Source organism: Ursus americanus, chromosome 12 (genome assembly GCF_024610735.1).
Source record: "Ursus americanus isolate L20-20 chromosome 12, mUrsAme1.1.p, whole genome shotgun sequence".
NCBI lineage: Eukaryota > Metazoa > Chordata > Mammalia > Carnivora > Ursidae > Ursus > Ursus americanus.
This window is the reverse complement of record NC_142138.1, coordinates 25233762-25257146: the sequence shown is the minus strand read 5'-3', so window position 1 is coordinate 25257146 and position 23385 is coordinate 25233762. Positions and strand designations below refer to the sequence as shown.

General features: G+C 34.4%; 1 protein-coding gene across 3 annotated transcripts in view; it reads left to right on the top strand.

The window, feature by feature from the left end:
• ANKRD13C (ankyrin repeat domain 13C) overlaps nt 1–23385 on the top strand; it is an 82615-nt gene that overhangs the window by 55036 nt on the left and 4194 nt on the right. For 2 of the 3 annotated variants that reach the window (XM_087865995.1, XM_045802026.2), the window contains 4 exons: nt 3080–3241; nt 17056–17135; nt 18896–18994; nt 22174–22274. In XM_087865995.1, the coding sequence (XP_087722121.1) occupies nt 3080–3241; nt 17056–17135; nt 18896–18994; nt 22174–22274 (442 nt within the window). The remainder of the gene's footprint in view (nt 1–3079; nt 3242–17055; nt 17136–18895; nt 18995–22173; nt 22275–23385) is intronic. The other variant, XM_087865996.1, reaches the window with a different exon arrangement.

Below are 23385 nucleotides of genomic sequence, written 5' to 3'. Positions count from 1 at the left end.
AAGCCAGGAGAGAAAGTTTAGCTCTTTTGAATTTTGTTGAGAAAGATCCTTGCTGTTGGCTGCTTTGTTAAGTACAGGGAACAGTGTCTTCACATGGTTCCATTACATTTCTAATGCTTTTATTCCTAAGATCACAAAGAGGGATACACTTTTGAATTCGTTCCCCTGGATCTTTTTTTCTCTTCCTACTTTTAGACTTCTGAACTATTTACTCACTCAGTATCTGTTTCTCAGTATTGCTTATATATGACTAAAATTAAATAAGCTTACATTTCTAAAAAAAAAATTATGTTTTCATTTCTATAACACTGTCATTAAATTAAATTTCCATGGAGGTTCCCTCATTAATGAATTATAAATTCTTTCCATAATTCCCATTTCATCTGTCAGCAAGAGGTTATATAAGACTATTCAAAATATATTTAAAAATGTTTAATTAGAGATATGAAGAAACATTTTATAAAGTTTTAAATAAAATTAAGATTAAGTCATCACAGAGGTGACTGGCTGGCTAGGTCAGTGGAGCATGCAACTCTTGATCTTGGGCTTGTGAGTTCGAGTCCCACGTTGGGTGTAGAGATTACTTAAAAATAAAATCTTAAAAAAAAGAAGAATAAATCATCACATAGGTGAGGGCCAAGATTTATTTCTTTTAACAATTAGGTTTTAAAAATTATGTTTTATTACATACAATGGAAATGAATACATTCTTACTGGAAAAACAAAAACAGGTGGTATTATGGTTCTCTGAGGAAGAACTCAATAGGAGATCTCTCTCTTTCTGTATCTCTATATATCCACATGTAGATATATGTATATCTAAAGATATGGATATAGAGAGAGAAGGGGGGAGGGGTGTGGGAGAAATTGATTTATTTAAAGGAAGTGGCTTATATGAATATAGGCACTGGCCAGTCAGAAATCTTTAGAGCAGTCTACCAGGTTGGAAATTCAGGGAAGAGTTGATGTGGTCTTGAGTCTAAAATCTGTAGGCTGGAATCTCAGACAGGGTTTCTATGTTGTAGCCTTGAGGCAGGATTGATTGCTTTTCCTTTGGGAAACTTCAGTCTTTGCTCTTAGGCCTGCATTTGTTTGGATGAAGCTTACCCACATTATGGAGAGTAATCTGCTTTATTCCAAATCTACTTATAACTGTTAATTACACCCAAAAAAATACCTCTACAGCGACATCTAGGCAGATGTTAGACCAGACAGCTGAGCACCATAGTCAAGCCAAGTTGACACAAAATTAATCACCTTATAACCTTATACATAAACCTGACAATTACCCCTTTGTTACTACTCAGTCCCTAGAGTGCTTTGGTAGAGGATTATGCATTTGTATATGCTTTAGATATTTTTTATTCTCTGCATACATAAATATGTATCCATAGTAATATGTAGCTTTAATTGTTGTTTATTTTTTCTAGTGTTATATTGTGTCTATTGTTTTGCATAGTATGTTTAGAAAGCTTTTTCTTATCAGTAGTACCACTTCATTCTTTTTAGCAACTGCATAGTATTCCATAGTATGGATATATTGTGGTTTATTTATCTAGTCTTTTATTTTTGGACATTTTGATGAATGACACACATTTGTGTCCAGTTTTCTGTTACAAATGATGTTGCATTTACTATCCATTTACACGCCCTTGCATTATCTGTTATAGATAGCAAAAAATGGAATGGCTGGATTATGAAGAATATATACTTAAAATTTTTATTAATATGATTTACTTTTAATAAATGCTTTTTCATTATAAGATTTCAAAAACTGAGAATTATCTCCTGAGTATTTCTCAACCACAGATGAATTCTCACTATTAGATGTAGGCTCATCAACTTTATTTTCTAAGCCTATTTGACAACAGATAGTATTATAGGATTCCCAGTTGTGAGCTCCCACACTGCAGTCCGTTTGTTGGCTTGAAGTCTTATTTGTTTGTCCTGTGTTCTCTGGACAGCATTAGAAGGATCACCTCAAGAGAAGATAAAAATTGAAGCTGCTATTCATCTAGTGCTACTGCTAAGCAGCTCAAAGCTCTTGAACAGCGTCTAGGTGATCTTCTTAAATCTTTGACAGGTAAGGAGGGAGTCAGTAATACTTATGGTTCCCATTTTGTAGGTAGAAACAGATGCAGAATGCTTTACTTTTTGGTGACTAGTAAGGCCACCAAAAGCAAGGTGGACATGGAAACCACTCTAAACTTGTAGTTTTGGAATGCCAGAAAACATCAGTAAGATGGAGACCAAGTGATTTGCATGCATGTAGAAATGGGAAGCTTGTTTTCAGTAAGTTATTGATCATGGTTTTTGTAGTAAGGTGTTTAACCACCCATGGGTCTGAAAAAGGTGAAGGTTAATGTTGAAGGAGTTCTTCTTTGAAAGAAAATAAAAACTCTTTCCTTGATATCATTTATATCACTTGAGTTTCCTTATCCTGAATCCATAATGTAAACACTTAATTGTAATTGTATTGGTGAGCAAGACTATTCTGTTGTTCTCTCTTCTTTATTGAAAGCAGCAAGCAACTGTAACTTGAAGTTAGATTTTGTTAGAGAATAGAGTATTGGAGCAGGTAATTAATACTAGTTGTGCTAGAGATTCCTATGTGAATTAGAATATTTTTTTATTCCAATTTTTTTTTAAATTTTTAAAATGGGAACAGTAATTATCACTGACCCCTCCTTGTTACTCATGATGTTTGATTGTCAGCTAAATAAAGGTTTCAGATAGCTTTGTGCTACTTGGGAGTAGATTCTAAAGGAATACTATGTGGCATTTTGATTTAGATTTAATTCATTTGCAGATTAACTTCCATACATCTTGTGTGTTTTAAATTTTCCTTTACAAATGTGAAATATATGATTTAGATATTTTTCAATTTAATAGAATCTGTAAGACAATTTGATAAGCTCAGTTACCAAAGGACATTTATTTTCACCTAAATGTTACATGTTTATGGAAGAACATGTATGTTACTTTGAAACTTTCTTTTTAATCTAAGATAAACTTAATTCATTTTATTATTTTAAATATTTGAATATTTTATTATTTCGATTATTTAATTTCGTTTTAGGAGAGAGTAGGAAACTTTTTGGCAGACTTTTATCTGGTGAATGGACTTGTTTTAGAATCAAGAAAAAGAAGAGAACATCTTAGTGAAGAAGATATTCTTCGAAATAAGGCCATTATGGAGAGTTTGAGTAAAGGTGGAAACATAATGGAACAGAATTTTGAGGTATAATGTTTATTTCTAATTTATAATGTTCTAAGGAGAGAGAGGGTAGGCTTCATTCCTGGTACTCGGTGAATTTGTATACGTACACGCATAGGGTTATTTATTTATTTATTTACTATATATCACCTCTTATTTTTCTTTGATAGGGGCTTTGGTGATTTTTTGTGAATGTATTCTTTGTCTTTGAGTCTTTGCTAATAGATTAAAATAGTTTTAAAAGCATGAAACCCAGTGTTAATTTTTAATCTGTGTCCCTTTACATATCTTCTTTTTCCTACTTCACCAACTGAAATCTTGTGCTGCTTTAAAGGCCCAGCTAAAGATTTACCTCCCTTATGAGGTCATTTCTAATCTATACCTTCTCATAAGTTTTATTTAGCATGTGTATATTGAGAGCATGCTATATGCAAAGAATTGTGGGACAGTAGGGAAAGGGGAGGGAGAGGAAATACAAAGGTATATGAGACATCATCATTGCCTCTGCAATCTTATTCCGTAATAAAATGAATTTGATGGGGTCTTAAATTTACTTTTTATTTTGAAAATTTTAGATTAACAAAAAAAGTACAAAGAAAATAGTGCAAAGAATTCCACAATACTCTTCATCAAGATTCCCCAAATGTTAACATTTTACTACAGTTGTATAGCAGTGTTTTTCAAATCGAAGGTGGCATAGGGACCCCTTAGTAGGTTATGAAATTAATTTAGTGGGCTGTGACCACCCTTTTTAAAAGAGAAAAAAATTAGAACCTAAATAAAGATGTTAGAGTAAAACCAGAACACATGACCCAGTATGGGTCATTACTTTATGAAATACTACTTTCAGGGGTGTATGTGTTATATAAATATGCATATGTATGAGTGCTGGTTTGAAATGTCAAATATGAGTCACAGTTGTAAAAAGATTAAAGGTTACTATGAGGAGGCTTGAATCCCTTGAATGTTTAGTTTCTCTCCTATAGTATTGTGCCAGATTATATTTTAGGGATAGATAAACTTTTCAGAACAGTACGGCAGGTTCCAGCTAATTCATGGTAATGCTGTACGTGCCTGGAAAACATTTTAATGTTTCGAAAGTTCATGTGTTTAGTGAATCAGCTATAGTTTAGTTAAATAAGTAGAAGATATAAAATGTCTAAGAATTCTCATTAAATGTTAAAGTTGTGATTATGCCAGTGTAGTGTGATCCCGTCGCCTCCTGCCATATCGTCTTTGTACACCTTTTTCTTTTGTCCTTGGGATAGAGCTTCACAGGACTTCATTTTCTGGAAGCCTTCTGGTATTTACTGATCTCATGATCAGTAAGAGATATAGGACACGATATGCTCAGGAAATAGAAACGCAGACGGACTGAGAGAGGGAATGCTGAGCTCAGTCTCCGACAAAGCTGCTGCCCTCTCCCATTGTTGACCAGACAAAAGGCCATTTCTTTGGACTTGCATTGTGATTTAAGTTTTATTGGACTTGTTTTTTAAAAAATGATTTTGTTGTGGTAGTTATTGCTACCTTTGTTTAAGTTTGGCAATAAACTATTTTGGGATGAATACTTAGAAACAAAACTTTATAGAATTGAGTTTCATGGGCCAATTGCCTTCAGTTGTCTGATTTGTCTACATTTAAGCTTAACAGTACACAACATGATTTTCTTTAGGGCAGAGATTATAACCTCATGCACCTGAGTTGTTAAAGGGGCCTTCAAATGGCATTTTAATCAGCAGTAGTTTTGAACTCTGAACTTAAACATACTTTAATTCCAAACGGGTATATAATGGAACAAAATAATATGAAATAAATTAAGCTTTTGACTTCTGCTCAGAAATCAAAGGAAACATTTCCTGTGTGAAGCATAATCCCTTGAACTGTATAGTTCTTGACAAATATTTAAAATCAACTTGTCAGTTTCCACAGAAGATAAAAAACTTGGTGGGCTTTTGTTAGAAGGATGTTGGATATATAGATCAATCAATTTTTATATAAAGGTCTGCCTGATTTTTCTGAATTCACCTTTTTACTTTGAGATAATTATACACATCCATAGTCACAAGAAGTAATACAGAGAGAATCTATATACACCTCACTCAGTTTCCTCAAATGATAACATTTTGCAAAACAGTAATATAATATCATAACCAGGTATTTGAATTTATAGTCAAGATATAAAACATGTCCATCACCACAAGATTCTTCCTATTTCCCTTGTATAGGAACACCTTTTACCTTTTTTGTGCCTTCCCCGTCCTTTATCCCTGGCAACCATTAATCTCTTTCTCCAAGTTTTTAAATTTTGTCATTTCAAGAATATTATATATATAACCTTTTGAGATTGGTGCTTCCCCCCCCCCCCACTCAGCTTAATTCCCTGGTAATTTTTCCCAGCTGTAAATCAGTAGTTTGTTGCTTTTACTGCTGAGCAGTAGTCCATGGTATGAATGTACCATAATTTGCTTAACTAGTTACCTGTTGAAGGACATTTGAGTTGTTTCTAGTTTTTGGCCATTATGAATAAAGCTGCCATAAACATTCACATTACAGGTTTTTGTGTGAACATAATAAGTCTTAATTTCTCTGGGATAAATGCTCTCTTTGGGAATGCAGGAAGCTGGCTGCTTGTGTGTGTGCTTGAGGGGTAAATGGGCAAAGGGACCCTTGGGGAGTGGGCTGTAGGGTCCTCTGTGCCCCACTGCCCTGGTGGCTGTAGAGGACGGTTCATGCCAGTTGTCTGATTTGTCTACTCTGTGTACTGTTCATACTGTAACGAGGGCCCAAGCAAGAGCACCTGGTTCTGGGGGGGTCCCAAACAGACGAGGTTCAGCCAGCCACTTGCCACTGGCAAGATCCAAAGGCAGATAGACGAGTGGTGGTGAAGTAAGAAAGGACTTTATTTTGGTGAGGTCAACTCCAGGAAGGCAGCTAACTGATGTCTCAAAGACTATCCAAAGTGCTGAAAATACTTCTGGGTTTATGTAAGGAAAATGTGGGACAAAGGTACGTGGGTACGTGCTGCTGGACAGTAAAGGGTCAGGTTGATCATTGCCTTTGGGTCAGTCATGCAGGGTCTTGCTGGTGTTGGGGCAGTTCTTATTGCTTGAAAGAGTAGCTTAGGTTTCCATCAAGGAATCCTTTGCCTGTAGGGTTTTTTTGCCTGAGTTAAAAGATAACTGGAAAGAAGAACTTAAATTATAAAGTACAGACTGAGGTCAAATGGAGGTAGCTGAGGTCCTTTTTCAATACTCATCTCTAGAATGACCAGATCCTGTCTTTGCTCTGGTCCATTCAGAAGTCCCTCCCTAATGAAGAGTTCACATCTCTTCATTATCTCTTCATTATGGGGGTGGGGGAATTCTGTACTCAAGTGCAATTAAAAGTACAATTACTGGGTTGTATGGTAGTTACATGTTTAGTTTTGTGAAAAACTGTCAAAATGTTTTCCATTTTCCATTCTTAGCAGCATATGAATGATTGTTTCTTTGCATCCTTTCCAGTATTTGATACTGTCACAGTTTTTATTTTACCTTTTCTTTCTTTGTTCTTTTTTATTTTATTACTATTATTTTTTTATTATTTATTTCCCCCATTCTGATAGTGTCTTCCTTATTAGCTCATGATGCATAACAAAATACCATAGACTGGATGGCTTAAACCATAAGAATTTATTTTTCACAGTTCTAGAGGCTGGGAAGACCAAGATGATGCTGGCCTATTTGCTTCCCAGATAAGGGTTTTCTTACAGACTTAACAGATGGCTGACTTCTTGATGTGTTCTTAGGCGGGGGACACTGGTCCCTCCTTATCTTATAAGAACAGTAATCCCATCATGTGGGTCCCACCATTATGACCTCATCTAAATCTAATTACTTCCCACAAAAATAGATTCAAAATGGATTAAAGACCTAAATGTGAGATAGAAATCCATCAAAATGCTAGAGGAGAACACAGGAACTTCTGTGATCTCAGCCGCACTACTTCTTGCTAGACATGTCTCCAAAGGCAAGGGAAACAAAGGCAACAATGAACTATTGGGACTTGATCAAGATAAAAACCTTCTGCACGGCAAAGGAAATAGTTGACAAAACCAAAACACAACTGATAGAATGGGAGAAGATATTTGCAAATGACATATCAGATAAAGGGTTAGTATCCAAAACCTGTAAAGAATTTACCAATCTCAACACCTAAAAAGCAAAAGAATCCAGTCAAGAAATGGGCAGAAGACATGAACGGACATTTCTCTAAAGACGACGTACAAATGCCCAACGGACACATGAAAAAATGCTCCATGTCATTTGGCATCAGGGAAATAAAACCACAGTGAAATCCCACTTCACACCTGTCAGAATGGCTAAAATTAACAAGTCAGGAAATGACAGATGTTGGCGAGGGTGTGGAGAAAGGGGAACCCTCTTACACTGTTGGTGGGAATGCAAGCTGGTGTAGCCACTTTGGAAAACAGTATGGAGGTTCCTCAAAAAGTTGAAAATAGAGATACCCTGCAACCTAGCAATTGCACTACTTGGGATTTACCCCAGAGATACAAATGTAGTGATCCGAAGGGGACCTGCACCCCAGTGTTCATAGCAGCAATGTCCACAAGAGCCAAACTGTGGAAAGAGCCAGATGTCCATCGAGAGATGAATGGATAAAGACGATGTGGTATACATATACAATGGAATACTACTCAGCCATCAAAAAATGAAATCTTGCCATTTGCAACGGCGTGGATGGCACTAGAGGGTATTATGCTAAGCAAAATAAGAGAAAAGACAGAGAAAGACAATTATCATATGACCTTACTCATACGTGGAATTTTAAGAAACAAAGCAGGATCATAGGGGAAGGGAGGGAAAAATAAGATTAAATTAGGGAAATAAACCATAAGAGACTCTTAATCATAGGAAACAGACTGATAAATCACTGAACTCTACCTCTGAAACTAATAATATATTATATGTTAATTAACTGAATTTAAATTAAAAAAAATGTTTGCTGGAAGAGTAATCGGGAGATCCTGCCAGTGAGAATGTTGGGGATAGCCCTTGGCACCTTGTAGGAGCTGCTTTTGCTGCTCCTCTGTGTTGGTCAGTTCTCTTGAATTCCTTAGGACAGACACGATTTTGCTTGGTTTGTTTTGTTTCGTTTTGCTTTGCTTTGGTTCGAAGCCCTGTGAGGGGAGGTAGGTGTTGTGATACTGAGTCACACTTCTCAGCCACCACTGTCTTGTGTTCCCTACCATCTTGGAGAAATGTGGCCTAGGAAATTGGATGATACCAGTCCACAAGCATACACTTGGCTGAGGAGATGGCAGAATAGCTCCCAGTGGCTCAGAGGAAGGCCCTCTGCAGAGCATTTTATTCTTTTTACTACTTTAGAGGCTGATAGTCAAAAGAAGGCCTTGGTGCTTGTTTATAATATATGCCTATCTAATTTCCATGAGGTGAGGAGACCTATAATGAAGATCATGTTTAGAGAGATGTTTGAAAGTAAAAACGGAAAGCTCGAAGTGCTGAGGAATAAGCAGAAATGGCAGGGGCTGTGGCACAAGGTGATTGTCACAACTGAGTGTTGTATTTAGTTCTAAATTTTGTCCTAGCTAAGGAAAAACTGGCAATACAGGGAATAATACAGTGCATTGCATGAAAGGAAGAGATACAACTGTCCTTCAGAGATACATAGTTTCTGTGACTGCATGGAGGTGTTAGCTAATACTGTGGTGGTAGTCATTTTGCAATATATAAATGTATCAAATCAACATGCTGTACTCCATAAACCCACACAATGTGATATGTCAGTTATGTCTCAATAAAACTGAGGCAAATATAAAAAAAAATAAATTTAATTACCTCCCTAAGGCCCCACCTCAAATACCATCACATTAGTGATTAGAGTTTTAACACATGAATTTTGAGGGCATATAAATATTCAGTACATATTAGACAGTAAATAGTGCTGTCTTATTGTGGTTTTATTCTTGCATTTCCCTAGTGGATAGTGATATTTCAATGCTCATCTTTTCATGTGCTTGTTTGCCATAAAATATACAGATTTATATCCCCTCTGATAAAATGTCTCTTCATGTCTTTTGCCCATTGTCTAACTGGATTGTTTCTTTACTGTTGAGTTTTTAAAGTTCTTTATATATATCCTAGATACTAGTTCTTTGTCAGATGTGCGTACAGATATTTTTTTCCCTGTGCTGTAGCTAATATTTTTCATCCTATTAAACAGGTCTTTTGAAGAGCACTATTCACTTTTGAAGACCTATTGAAAAGGTCTTTAATTTTGATGAGGTCCGGTTTTCAATTTTTGTTTTATGACTTCCACCAAGTCTAAAACCTCTATGCTTAGCTCCAAGTCCCTTCGATTTTCTCCTGTATGTTTTTCCTCAAAGTCTTATATTTCTACATTTTACATTTAAGTCCATGAATTAGTTAATTTTGTATAAGGTGTGATGTATAGTCAAGGTTTATTTTTTGCCGTGGATGTCCAGTTGATTTAGCACCATTAAAAAAAAGGTCTATCCTTCCTCCATTGAATAACCTGCTGGAATTTTTATTGGGGTGGTTTGAATTTGTAAATTCAAGTGAGGGGACTTGATATCTTAAAAATATTAAATCTTCTGTTTCATGAGCATGGTATAGCTCTCCATTTATTTAGATCGTCTATAGTTTATCTCAAGTGTTTTATAGTTTTTAGTATACAAGTCTTACGCATATTTTACTGAATTTATCTCCCAAGCATTTAGTATTTTTTAGGACTTTCATAAGTGGTATTGTTTTTAGATTTCATTTTCCAGTCATTCCTTGATAATATATAGAAATACATATGATTTGTCCATATTGCTAAATTAATATATTAGTTATATAGTTTTTATAGATTCCTTAGGATTTTCTACAGATGTTCATGTCAGGTAATAAAGGTTTATTTTTTCCTTGCCAGTCTTTTAGACTTTCATTGTTTTTCTTACCTTATTGTACTGGGAAGTAGTGCCAATATAATGTTGAATAAAAGTGTTGAGAGCACATCTATGGAACATAAGAACTAGAATGATCAGTAGGGGAAGAAAGGGATAAAGAAAGAGGGGGTAATCAGAAGGGGGAATGAAGCATGAGAGACTATGGGCTATGAGAAACAAACTGAGGGCCTCAGAGGGGAGGGGGGTGGGGGAATGGGATAGACCGGTGATGGGTAGTAAGGAGGGCACATATTGCATGGTGCACTGGGTGTTATACACAACTAATGAATCATCGAGCCTTACATCGAAAACCGGGGATGTACTGTATGGTGACTAACATAATTTAATAAAAAATCATTATCAAAAAAAAAAAGTGTTGAGAGCAGGTGCCATGCCTTTTTCCTGACCTTAGAAGGGATTTTTTTTATATGTGTGAATTTTAAGAAATTATTATACTAATTTTCAATCTGGCATAAATAATTTCTTAAGAATTAGTAAGAGCCATGGCTATATTGTTATTTGTTAACTCTATAATCCTTGTAAGATTACATTTTTATTGTTTTAGAATAAAGAAAATATGTGTCTCATTATATATTGTTTGGACTTTTGATAGGGAAGAACTGAAGAATTACATTTGAGAATCTTTTTGGAGTTCAATTATAAATATTTAGAAGAAATTTAAAGAAAATAGTAATTCTATCAGATACTCATCTATACATATAATTTGATTTGTTTGAATCAGGTAAGGTGCAGGATGAAAGAACATCAAAATAGAATTGATAAATGTAATTATAAAAAAGATACAAATAAGCTGTGTGGGGTGTGTGTGTGCGCATGTGTGTGTGTGTGTGTTGTTGGGTTTTTTTTTGGCTTAGAGACAATTTGCTAACACATGGAAAGCAACATGAAACTGATACCAGTTTAATTATATTCAATAGTGGGCATTAAAGGAGAAGAGAAATATTTGAATGCATTTTGTAGATAATTTTAGGAATGTAGTTCTTTTAAACCTACATAAGCTTTTTAGGAAAGGTATATATAAATTAACATGTGAAGTTTAGAAATCGAGATTAAAAAGTAAAGGAAGGGATCTATTGAATTCAAGAGACATTTAATGATGAACTATGTTTAAAATTTTAACAGAGTTTAAAAAAACATATAATAGTATTGAAATTAATGGCTGCTAGGTCACATTTGATAATACAAAAACAAATCAATTGTGGAAATCAATATATGTTTTATTAACTTTCAAGTCAGGGTGAAATATAGATTATTCAAATGTATATATTTTAATTAGTGACCATCATATACAAAGTGTTACATTATATTGGAGAATAACAAAGGATTCTCCAGTGGCCTAATTTGAATGGAGTACCTTAAATCTAAATTCAGTTTCTACGTAGAAAACTGAATCCATATTCACCTCAACAAGTTTTTCTTTCTTATTTGTGTTGGCTTAAAACATTGGAGTTGTTTTTAGCATAGGCATTATATTATTTCATATATCATTTCATTTATTATAATGGCCTAATGAGACAAGTATCATTGCTCCATTTTATAGAAAGGAAACTGAGGTTTAAAGAAATTAATCTATATGGAGTCACAACACTAGAAGTAACTAAGGTAGGTTTTGATTTTAGGACCCTTACCCTAAGATGTTTTTGCTCTAAGTATATTCCTTTCCAGCCTGCCTTTGTTATAGTTGCTTCTTCCTGTATATTCAGATGTTTAACATGTCTTAATAATTCCTTCAAAATATTGGGAAGGTGAAGTTGGAAAAGGAGTGGGGGAACCTTAAGATACAATTCTGGGAAGGATGCTATTGGTAAATGTAGTAAAAAATAAGTATTGTGATATTTTTAAAATTATGGGCATAGAACACATATTAGTAAAATAAATATTTTGACTTTGGAGCATTATTGAAAATTTCAAGAACCTAGAAAATACATATGACTTCTGATTGTTTTCAAAAAAACATGACGATATTGTATTTTGAAGCCACATTTTGATAGAATTTCAGTTCTTAAAAATAAATGTGTAATTCTTTTCAGAATGAATTTATAATCTTTATTGTAAATGAATAGCTTTGAGGTTTTTTTTTGAGGCAAATATTTATTCTAATTTCCATAAGAAATAGCTTACAGGTAGCATTTAGGAGGAATTATTTGCCATTTAACTAGTTTTGCCATTCCTCCTCTTCCTTTACCTCCTTTCCAGACATGTTTTTAATATTTATGACATATTTTTGACAATATTTTTTATAATAAAATCTAAGTGCTCAGAAATTCTTAAGACACCGATACTTGCTCTTATATTTTTGGTGTTCTTTTTCCTCTTTGTTCTAACCAGTTATTGTTGGAGGAGGAAACAATGCCCTGTTTATACCTTAGACATAGAGTCGTTGATAAAAGCATTTATTGTGTGCCAACTATATATATAGAGTACTGGGTTAAGGTCTATTAATGCTTATGTATTTTTTCAAATATATAAAATCTAAATAGGAATACATAGATACAAAATACATGAATGTCTTCAACTTCAAGAAACCTTTGCCATATAATAGAATAGGAGCAAACTTAGCAATGCATTAAAAATATATTTTTATATGCTTCAAGGAAAATAGGCATTAGAATTTTTGCATTTAATTATGAAGAAAGGTTTGATGACATTTCTGTTACAGAGCCTGTTGACTTGGGAAAATAACGTTAGAAAACCATCTGGTGTCCTGTGGTACCCTTCATGTCTTCCTGTTTTATTAGACAGCTATGGTAGCAGTGTAGAGGGAACACTGATGGATTTAGGTACAAGTGTCAGTGTATAACAAAGGGTCAGTTAGAATAAACAAACTAGGAAAGACTTTATTAAAATACAATAATTGATACTGTGATAAGATAAAGTACTCAGTAAAACATTAAATTATAAATTAGATTCATTGCAGTTTTTTTATAAGATGGGTAATGTATAATGTACAGTTTAGAAAGAATTCTACTAGAAACAGAACTGCTTAGGGAAGTTTATTACCTGAAAAAATATACTTAAGTGACATACCACGTTATCTAATCATGCCTGGCAAATGAGTCTTTACTATGATAATATATATACGTATGCATGGTAATATGTATGTATACATAATACATATATGTGTGTGTGTGTATACACACACACACACACACACAATGTATAAAACCATTTATAGCCAAATATATGCAAGTATCAATTAGACTGGAAGCAAGAATAAACAAATTTTAAGCAGTGTTCTGAAAGAAATTGGCTCTGGTCTGCTTAATTAGAGATTTGGATGGAGGCGAGATTAGCCTTTGCTATTGTTCTGGGTTGGAGCAGCAGTCTTAAATTTTTCCAGTCTCTTCCCTTAGAATTACAGGTTCTGTTAGCATGTATCTGTTTCCCTTTTGTAGTATCACAAGATACTGTTTTACCTAATATCTTGTTACAGTATTTATGAGGGTCACTAACTACCTTTGAAGCCTGCTCGTCATTCTAGTAAGCCAGTGCCACATGCCATAGTATTAGGTGTAGTATCCCATTATGTGTATTAAACTGGTATTGATTACTTTTTTCCCATATAAAAATCTGAGTTCATGTGGTTTCTCTGCCTTGCGGGTTAATCTCAGACCTAGTTTTTTTTGTCTTATTTCTCTGCTGTTCTTAGATGTGACTCTTATCCACATGGTATAAGATTGTTTATTACCTGTTTAGTATTCCAGCTAGCAGGAATAGTAATTCCTAATAGTAATTTGGAAGGAGAGGGCTTGCCTGTTTTGTTTGAGAACCCAGTCAGAAGTTGCACACTTCACTGTGCTCACATCCCATTGGTTAGAACTCAGGAACATGGTAACACTCAGCTAGCTGCGAGAATGGCTAGAAACTAAGTCTTTAGTCTATGAAGTCATATGTCCAGACAAAAATTTGAATAGGAGGCTTTTTTTTTTTTTTTAACCAATAAAGAACGGGAGAATAGACACTGGGTGGACAACTAGTAGTCTCTAATGTCTCATTGGTTAGATACATATCTGATGTCGTTTCTATTACCATGTAAATACTGGTAACTCTTACCCAAAATATGCTTTCAGTTGTGACTTCTCCTAATCATCAGATCTGTAGTACTTTCATTTACTCCACTTGGATAAACATAAGTATCTAAAATTTTAGTATGTTTAGGGGCTTCTGGGTGGCTCAGTTGGTTAAGGATCTGATTCTTGATCTCAGCTCAGGTCTTGATCTCAGGGTTATGAGTTCAAGCCCCATGTTGGGCTAAATGCTGGGCATGGAGCATACTTAAGTAAATAAAAATAAATAAAAATAAAATTTAGTATGTGTAAATCTGATCAAACAATTTTATTCCTCCTTCCTATCTTCTCTATCTTGAGTGGTGGTACCATTATCTACTACCATTACCCAAGCCAGCAACCTGAAATTTGTCCTTAGTCTTCTTAGCTTTCCTTATCCTGTGTCTGGTCAGTAATAAAATCGTGAAGATTTCTTGAATCTGTTTTTCTCCTTCCATTTTGAAACAGCATGCCGTTATCATTTCTCATTTGGATTACTAAGTTTGTAACTTACACACTGCTCTCAGAGTGCTCTGCCTGAAATACATGAGCTATGTAGTGCCTATGCTCAATAGCTAAAATGTATAGAATAATTACTGCTTGTCAGTCACCGCTTTAAATTAAGTGCTTTATATTTAACAATTCATTTTTATCTTCACAAACCCTGTGAGGTCATATAGTTGTCTCACTAAAATGAGACAAAAGAGGTTGAATATCTAAAGCCGGTTAGTAATTAACGAAGACAGGGTTTGATCAGTCTGGCTCCAAAATTTGTGTTTTAAAAACCACATTATATTGCTCAAAATATTTGTCCATTGCTTCCTGAGTAAAATGCAGTCTACTCAATGCACAAAACCCATCCAAACTACTTTTTCTTGTTTCTGACTTGCTTATTTGCCCCTGTATCTTACTACTTTCTCTTCATGTATACTACTCATACTAAGTAGGTACCATACGCTTGCAGTTTTCCTGTACAGCACATGACTTTCCTCACCATTGTGTTTTCCCCAGTCTCCTTTAGCTGGTTATTTTGTTCTCTTTCTTTTTGACTCCTCTGCTCAGGAACCGTGATTACCGGCACTTACCTTTGGCTACCCCAATCTGGGGCAGAGACCCCTTCTCTGTGATTTTATGTCATCCTTTAGATCCCTTAAGCCCCCATCACTCTGGATTATAACCCAATTTCTGTGTGTCTCTTTGTAAACTTTTCAAGAATGAAATTGTTGTCTTTCATACTGCCTGATGCTCCAGCACTGTTAGGGTCCTCCCCGCCGCCCATCTTTCTGATGCTATTCAAAGATCTCAAATCATTTCTAACCAAGAAAAAAAAAAGTATGGCCCTTTTTTGAGGCTTCTTTCTCTTTAAAGTGTTTGTATTGTGATATATGACGGTCTTTTGGCCTCCATGACAACTCGATGATCTGATTTTCTTTTTTTCCTTGTTGATTAATATCTGGCTCCTTTCTGTCTTTTTTTCTCCCCCTAATGCATGTTGTTTTTAGAACTAGTTATCAACCCTCTGCTTTCTCACTTTTTTTTTTTTTTTAAATCTAGTCAGAGAATTCCCATGTCTTTTAACTCCGACTTCCCTTTTCTTTTTTGTAAGTGTCCTCTGGGAACTTCACAGTATATAATCATGACTGTTATTTACTGAATATTTTCTGCCAGGCATTATGCTCTTTCTATACATTATTGCCTTGAATTCTTAGCTAGGAGATAGGGGGTCATACATTTTGCAGGTGAGCTAAGTTGACGTAAGAGAATGTAATGCCCAAATTCCCATAGCTATCAGGTAGTGGGCCTGGGATTCCAATTCAACTTGTTGTCTTCAAAATGCTTGATTTTTAACAGTTCTAATATCCTGCCTACTAACATCTTATAATATCTAAAACTCTGCTAGGAATGAGACCCTCTCCCAGCGTTAGCTGTTTAGTTTGTGCTTTATATTCGTCCTTCATTTATTGCGCTTTTGCTCCATGAGTTTGTCTTAGTAGTTGTCCTTAGCAATTTTTAATTTCAAAAGTGCCACTTCCTTAGTTCCTTATTGCCAGTTCATCCTGTGGTGGTACAAATGCCTATTTAACAAAGACAACATGTACGTTTTAAAATCTGACATGACCTTTATCACTATTGTTGATCTCCCTTTTGAACTTTCTTTTCCAGTTCACATGAATTAGTCTACTTGTGTTTTTTACCATCAGTTCTCCTTGTCTAAATATATATCTTTTTATTTTGTTTTTGTTGAAATCTGAGCCCCAATCCCTAGTCTCAGTTTATTGTCTAAAGAAGATTGCTATATTTTCTGAACTTCTGTTCAGTTTTTTGTAAGCTCATTTGGCCTTTAATCATACAGTACTTTGTATTTCTGATGGTTATGTTTGTATGGTTTGGTTTTTTTTCTTCTTCTTTCCAACTCTGAACTGTAAAGTCCTTGAAGTCAGGATTAGTTTTTATATTTCTCTTTAGTTCCCATGTTCAAAATCTGGCATAATACCAGGAACATTTTAGATGATTAAACCATTGAATGAATGGATTTTATTTTTTTGATACTTGTCTGATTTGAGATTTAGAAAAAAAATTGATAATAAATCTTCCGATAGAGCTTAAATCACCATGGAATTATCTTGGAAGTAATTCCTTAAAGCATTATATTGAAGAGATTTAATTTAAGTACATTAGTAATTTACATAGTTTATTGCATGTTTTTATTTTATATCTTTAAAAATATGTCATTTTCCTTTTTTTCTCCCTGTCTCTCTTCCTCTTTCTTTTTTCTTTTTCTTTTCCTTTTTTGGCAGCCGGTTCGAAGACAGTCCCTTACCCCTCCTCCTCAGAACACTATTACATGGGAGGAATATATATCTGCTGAAAATGGAAAGTAAGTTTTTTTGTTTTATTTTATTTTGGAAAGTAGGGCTATTTTTGTTTTATTTTGTTTTGTTCATTGGTTTTTAGAACAGTTTGTAAAAATGTGAATTGGTGTAAAATTATTTTAGAAACAATTTTTAGTATAGTTTTGTCTGAAGCAATTTTTATCTTATAAAACATGGATTAAGCGTGATGAAGGAGAGAAGTAATTCCAGTTACATTTGAATAATTGTGGAGCCTTCTTTTTACATCCCTGCTGCCATTTTATACAACCCAAAAAACTTAACAGCACATTATTGTAAGAAAATATGTGAGGAATTTTTCATTGCAGTTGCTTATTTGAATTTTTCCATTATATGTGAACTTTTATATTCTGTTATTATCCTCAGTCTTTAGCATGGCGAGTAAAGCCATTCACTGTTTTTCTACTTTTTGCCTTTCTAAGCTCATACCCTGTCATTATCTGTTTCAGCCTGTACCAGGCCTCTCCTCGCCATCCTTACATAAGACTTTGCTTAATGTTGTATTACTGATCCTTACTAGAGTACCTATTATGTGATTTGTAAGTAGTAAATATTTATTGAATAAAAGGATGATGAGTGAGCAAATGGTTTATTTTGAATGAATAAATAAAAAGATTTTTTTCTAGCCAACCCTGTTAAAGAAGGTACAGTTGTTTGTAGAAATATTTTTTCCTTTTGGTGGGGAATAAAATATTACCTACTTCCACGATTAGGAAGAAGTTGTCATGACTTTTTAAAAAAAATATTTAAGTTTTATTATTATACTTTTCTAACTTCTCCAAAATGTTTCCAGCTTATAGTAGTCTATAGTTAATATAGAATTCTTTATTCTTTACTTCTTACTGGTCAGTGCTAAGAAGTATAGACAGTAAAGGAGATTGAATTGAATATGTGATTTTAGAGATATACAATATTTTTAAAGTTTACTTTTTCTAATGGTTTGCTTTATTCCTAAAAATAAGCAGAGAAAGACAATTATCATATGGTTTCACTCATTTATGGAACATAAGAAATAGGAAGATCAGTAGGAGAAGAAAGGGAAGAATGAAGGGGGGGTAAACAGAAGGGGGAATGAACCATGAGAAACTATGGACTCTGGGAAACAAACTGAGGGCTTCAGAGGGGAGGGGGTGGGGGATTGGGATAGGCCAGTGATGGGTATTAAGGAGGACACATATTGCATGGAGCACTGGGTGTTATACGCAAATAATGAATCATGGAACACTACATCAAAAACTAAGGATAGGGGCGCCTGGGTGGCGCAGTTGTTAAGCGTCTGCCTTCGGCTCAGGGCGTGATCCCGGTGCTCTGGGGTCGAGCCCCACATCAGGCTTCTCCCTAGGAGCCTGCTTCTTCCTCTCCCACTCTCCCTGCTTGTGTTCCCTCTCTCGCTGGCTGTCTCTCTCTGTCAAATAAATAAATAAAATCTTAAAAAAAAAAAAAAAAAAGCTAAGGATAGACTGTATGGTGACTAACATAACATAATAAAAAATTATTATAAAAATAGTGATTATTAAAATTATATTCAATATGAAATTTGTTGACTTTGATCATTTTTTTCTGAACTTTTACCTAATGCTAGCTTCTTTTTTTGTTACCCTTGGCTCATTTCTTATACATGTTTTAAGTCCTTGTAGCATAATTTAAATTTATTTCTATACAGAGTAAGGAAAATTAACAGATTCTTCATAGGAAGATGGTAGCATGTAGAAAATGTTTACTAATTTTTGTTTTCTTCCCGTTTTAGAGCTCCTCATCTGGGTAGAGAACTGGTGTGCAAAGAGAGTAAGAAAACATTTAAAGCCACGATAGCCATGAGCCAGGAATTTCCCTTGGGAATAGAGTCGTAAGTTTGTTACTAACTATACAAGTCTATGAAAGAAACTAAGAAACCCTAAAGGCTGTAATAATATTTGCATCTGAGTGTTGCATTTGAGTTCTTTGAAATGAAAAAGCAAATAGCCATTGCTTTGATAGTTTGTGCACCCTTCTAGACAATTTCTGTTTCACAAATTATTAACATTTTTACTATTTTAACCAGATAAATTTTTTAATATTTTTTTAAAATTATAAGAGTAGTAAATGAATCCATGCTTACTATAAAAAAATCTAACCGCATGGAAGTTTATAGAATAAAAATGAGTTTACTTTTACCTCACTAATAGTTAATAGGTGAATAACTGCGGTATTTTTGTCTAGATTTTTCTGTGTGTTTTTGCCTTTTTTTTTAAAATAAGATCGAGGAATAGTTTAGATTTTGTTCTGTGAGTTTTGTTTTTTCTTTTAAAAATGAGTATACCTTGGAGTTCTCACAATAATTACATTTTTATCTCTCTTTTTCTTCTTTCCTTGTTATTTTTTAGTATTGATATACTGTCCTTTGTCATCTCCCTATGATAAACATTTTGATTGTAGTTTGTCATCATTGTAAACAATACTGCAGTGAACATCTTGAATATATCCTTTCAAACCTGTACTCATCAGATGTTCATTTAAAAAAATCCAATTTGTGGGGTGCCTGGGTGGCTCAGTTGGTTAAGCATCCACTCTTGATTTCAGCTCAGGTCATGATCTCAGGGTCATGAGATTGAGCCCATCATTGTGTCAGACTGCGCTGAGTGTGGAGCCTGCTTAAGATTCTCTCCCTCCCGGAGATAATGCTAAGTGAAATAAGTCAAGCAGAGAAAGACAATTATCATATGATTTCTCTCATCTATGGAACATAAGAACTAGGAAGATCGGTAGGGGAGGGGGGGATAGGGAAGGGGGGTGATCAGAAGGGGGAATGAAGCATGAGAGACTATGGACTCTGAGAAACAAACTGAGGACTTCAGAGGGGAGGGGGGTGGGGGAATGGGATAGGCCGGTGATGGGTAGTAAGGAGGGCACGTATTGCATGGTGCACTGGGTGTTATACGCAACTAATGAATCATCGAACTTTACATCAGAAACCAGGGATGTACTGTATGGTGACTAACATAATATAATAAAAAAACGTTAAAAAAAATAAAGACTATTATAATCTTATAAGAATATCATATTATCCATGCAATAAATATCTGTTTAATAAAATATCCCATTAATGAAATACAAAAAAAAAAAAAAAAGAAAAGATTCTCTCCCTCCCTTTCTGTCTGCCTCCTTCTCTCAAAAAAAGGAAATCCAGTTTGGAGAGATGGGTGGAATGGGAGTGGTGGGTTGGGACAGCTGACTGACAGAACTATAACTTCAGGCTCCTCTCTAAAGTAGGGGATGAATTGAAGCACCAGGCTATTTTTCCTTCGTAGTTCCTTCCCCCTCTAATCTGGCCTAGTATATTAAAAAATAATTATCATAGAAGAAAGAAGGACTCATATTTTCTACAAAAGTTATACATGTGTCGTACTCCTCAGTAACCAAAGTGAGGAAAATGAGTAAAGAGAGCTATACAGCTCTCAATCTGCAGACCAGAGAGGGGGATTGATAGTTGTGAGAAGATGTGGGAAGGGCATTTGGCCATACCTGCCAATCTGCATACTTCATCCTATCTTGGACCCATCTGACTCAAGGAGCACCAGTTTTATGTTCTAATAAAGAAGAAAAATGTGGCTAATTGTAAGATGCTGTCAATTTTAGGAGCTGTCCCAATTTCACAGTTAATATGTGAAAAAAGTGGGTACATTAGAATTTATAAAATGTGGCCATTATAACCATTCCTTCTGAATAAAACAAGAAACAGTATGTAAAAGCCAGACAAAATATTCATTTTAGAATAAAACATAGGTCAAAGACAGAAGAAAATTCCTTGTAAATACTGTAGAAAAACGTAAAAAGAATGTGAAATCAGTAAACTAGGTATTCTAGATGAGATGATAGGATAATAGAATGAAATGAAAAGATTATAAAGCTAAGGAAATAAGTACTAAACACTGTTGCAGAACAAATACATTAGACACAACAGTGAACACAAAAGATGTGGCTGAAAAATAAGATTTGATAGCTCATAGTGAATTTAATAAAAAAAGATTACAGGAATTAGAGAAGCAGTATTTATGGAGGACAAAGAGTGTTCAACATAAGGATCATTGGTTATCCACTTACATAGAAAGCGTCCAACATGTAACCAAAATAGTATTCACAGTAGGGTAATAATTTCTCTGTAAGGAAAAACTGAATCTGTAGCATAACATTAGGTTCTAAGAAGAATCTAAGAATGATTAATAACAATAATTATCCTGATTAAACTCTTGGACTTCACTGGTTAATAAAGAAATCCTCAGGCATTTAGGCAAAAAAGCAGTAAAAACCTGGCTTTACAGTTTTTCACATCTTGATGTTTCTGAGACAAAGAAAATATGATTAGGTTGTGTATCTGGCTAAAAGGTCATTTAGATATCAAGCAATTGAAGAAAACATAGAATTCAAAAATATAGCAGCCATATGGGTCCATTTTGAAAGAAAAATAATACTATTTGAAAATGAAATCCGTTCAACTAAAATATGAAAGATGTAGTTACAGTTAGGCTAATTTGTAATACTGAATTCTGGGAGACATTATGAAATTATAATTCAGAGGGAAAGAAGCATAAACTGAAATTTTATGCCGGCCCAATTTCCCTTTAAATATGCAAAAAAGAAACACTCCTTTATGAAATCTGTAAGAAATCAAGGAATACAAAGAATGTAAGAGTCCTTCACACATGCAAAATTGACCATGAAATTCAGCCACCCAGTGAGACTAATTAATGAACTCAGGGATGTGTAGACTTCAGGAAGAACATGGGTGTAAGCCTTTTCATTTAAATATGGATCTAACAACTGTGTTATTATGGCTTCACAATCAAATGTAAATGTTGTAAACCTGAACACAGTAAAAAGAGCAAGAAAACAAAAAACCAGGAGGAAGAAGGAGGTGACATTTCCTCATCCTTCACATCTAGAAGTCAGTACTACTGTCTGAGTTTGGTGCATGTAGTTATAAAACAACATAAGGGTACAAAGAAGTCCATTTGAGAAATAACATTTTTTTCTCCTTCCATTTTTCAGGTTATTGAATGTTTTGGAAGTAATAGCTCCCTTCAAGCACTTTAACAAGCTTAGAGAATTTGTTCAGATGAAGCTTCCTCCAGGCTTTCCTGTAAAACTAGGTAAGAGAAAATTTACATGTAATTTCAGTGTCTATTAGAAATATGGAGCTGTTTCCTAACATTTAATAAGAAATGTGTTTTGAAGGAAAATGATTTCCTAGTTGCTTGCATTTTTATAAAGTTTTTCTGTGGTTACATGGATTGAGATTCATGTTTTATCAAATGTGTAAAATGCCCAATGAGAGTTCTAATTCTACTGGATTTAAGTTAAATGTAAGGGATATGCAAATATCTCGTATAAGAGAGTGTGGGTGAACTTACAATGCACTGTGATAATGTTTTCTAATGTCAAATAGGGAGACTGGATTTTAGCCCAAATTTTTAGCAGATTTTTGAGTTTCTGAACAGTGGGGGTGTTTCTGGGATCAACAGTCACTATTCATGGGTAAAGTAATACTCATACATTTTATTTTTCAGTCTTAAATGTTTAAACTTAACTTCATCTTAAGCAATGATCTTTAAGAACAGTAAGCCCCCATTTTCATGCATATTTAAGTATATCAGAAAACTGGGAACAAGAGACTATTAAAAGATTCTTTAGGCGCTTAGGCTTAGATTTAACATTAAGCTTCAGGAGAGCCTTTACTACCACCCATACTCTGTTTGATGGTATTAAATATGCCACCAAATATTTATTTAATTAGTGCTTGCTATATGCCAAATGCTTTTCCAGGGGTGAGAGACAGTTAAAGTCTCTGCCCTCTTAGGGTTTACCTTCCAGAGGGAGAGAAAAATAAATATATAGTAAATATAACCTTTATTTAATCCCTCAGATGGATTTTATTTTTTAGTTAATATTACTCAAACCACATTTCAGAATAATTAGGCCAAAATGCTTTTCTCACAGAAATAATGCTTTCATTGCTAAAAAGTAAACATGACCTTTTCAACTTTACAGACTTGGAAATAAGCATGTTGTGGGTTAAAGTAGATTTTAAAACATTTCATAATGTCACTGTAGATTCCCTTTGTGGTGAAAAAGTACTGGAAACCAGTGTCTACTTGAAGAAACCAGTGATAAGATCTTAAGGCAGAAATGATTTGAAAACTAAAGCAATCAAGAGATGTGTGTTTGAGTTATGGGTTGGGATCATTATGTGATCATTTCTGC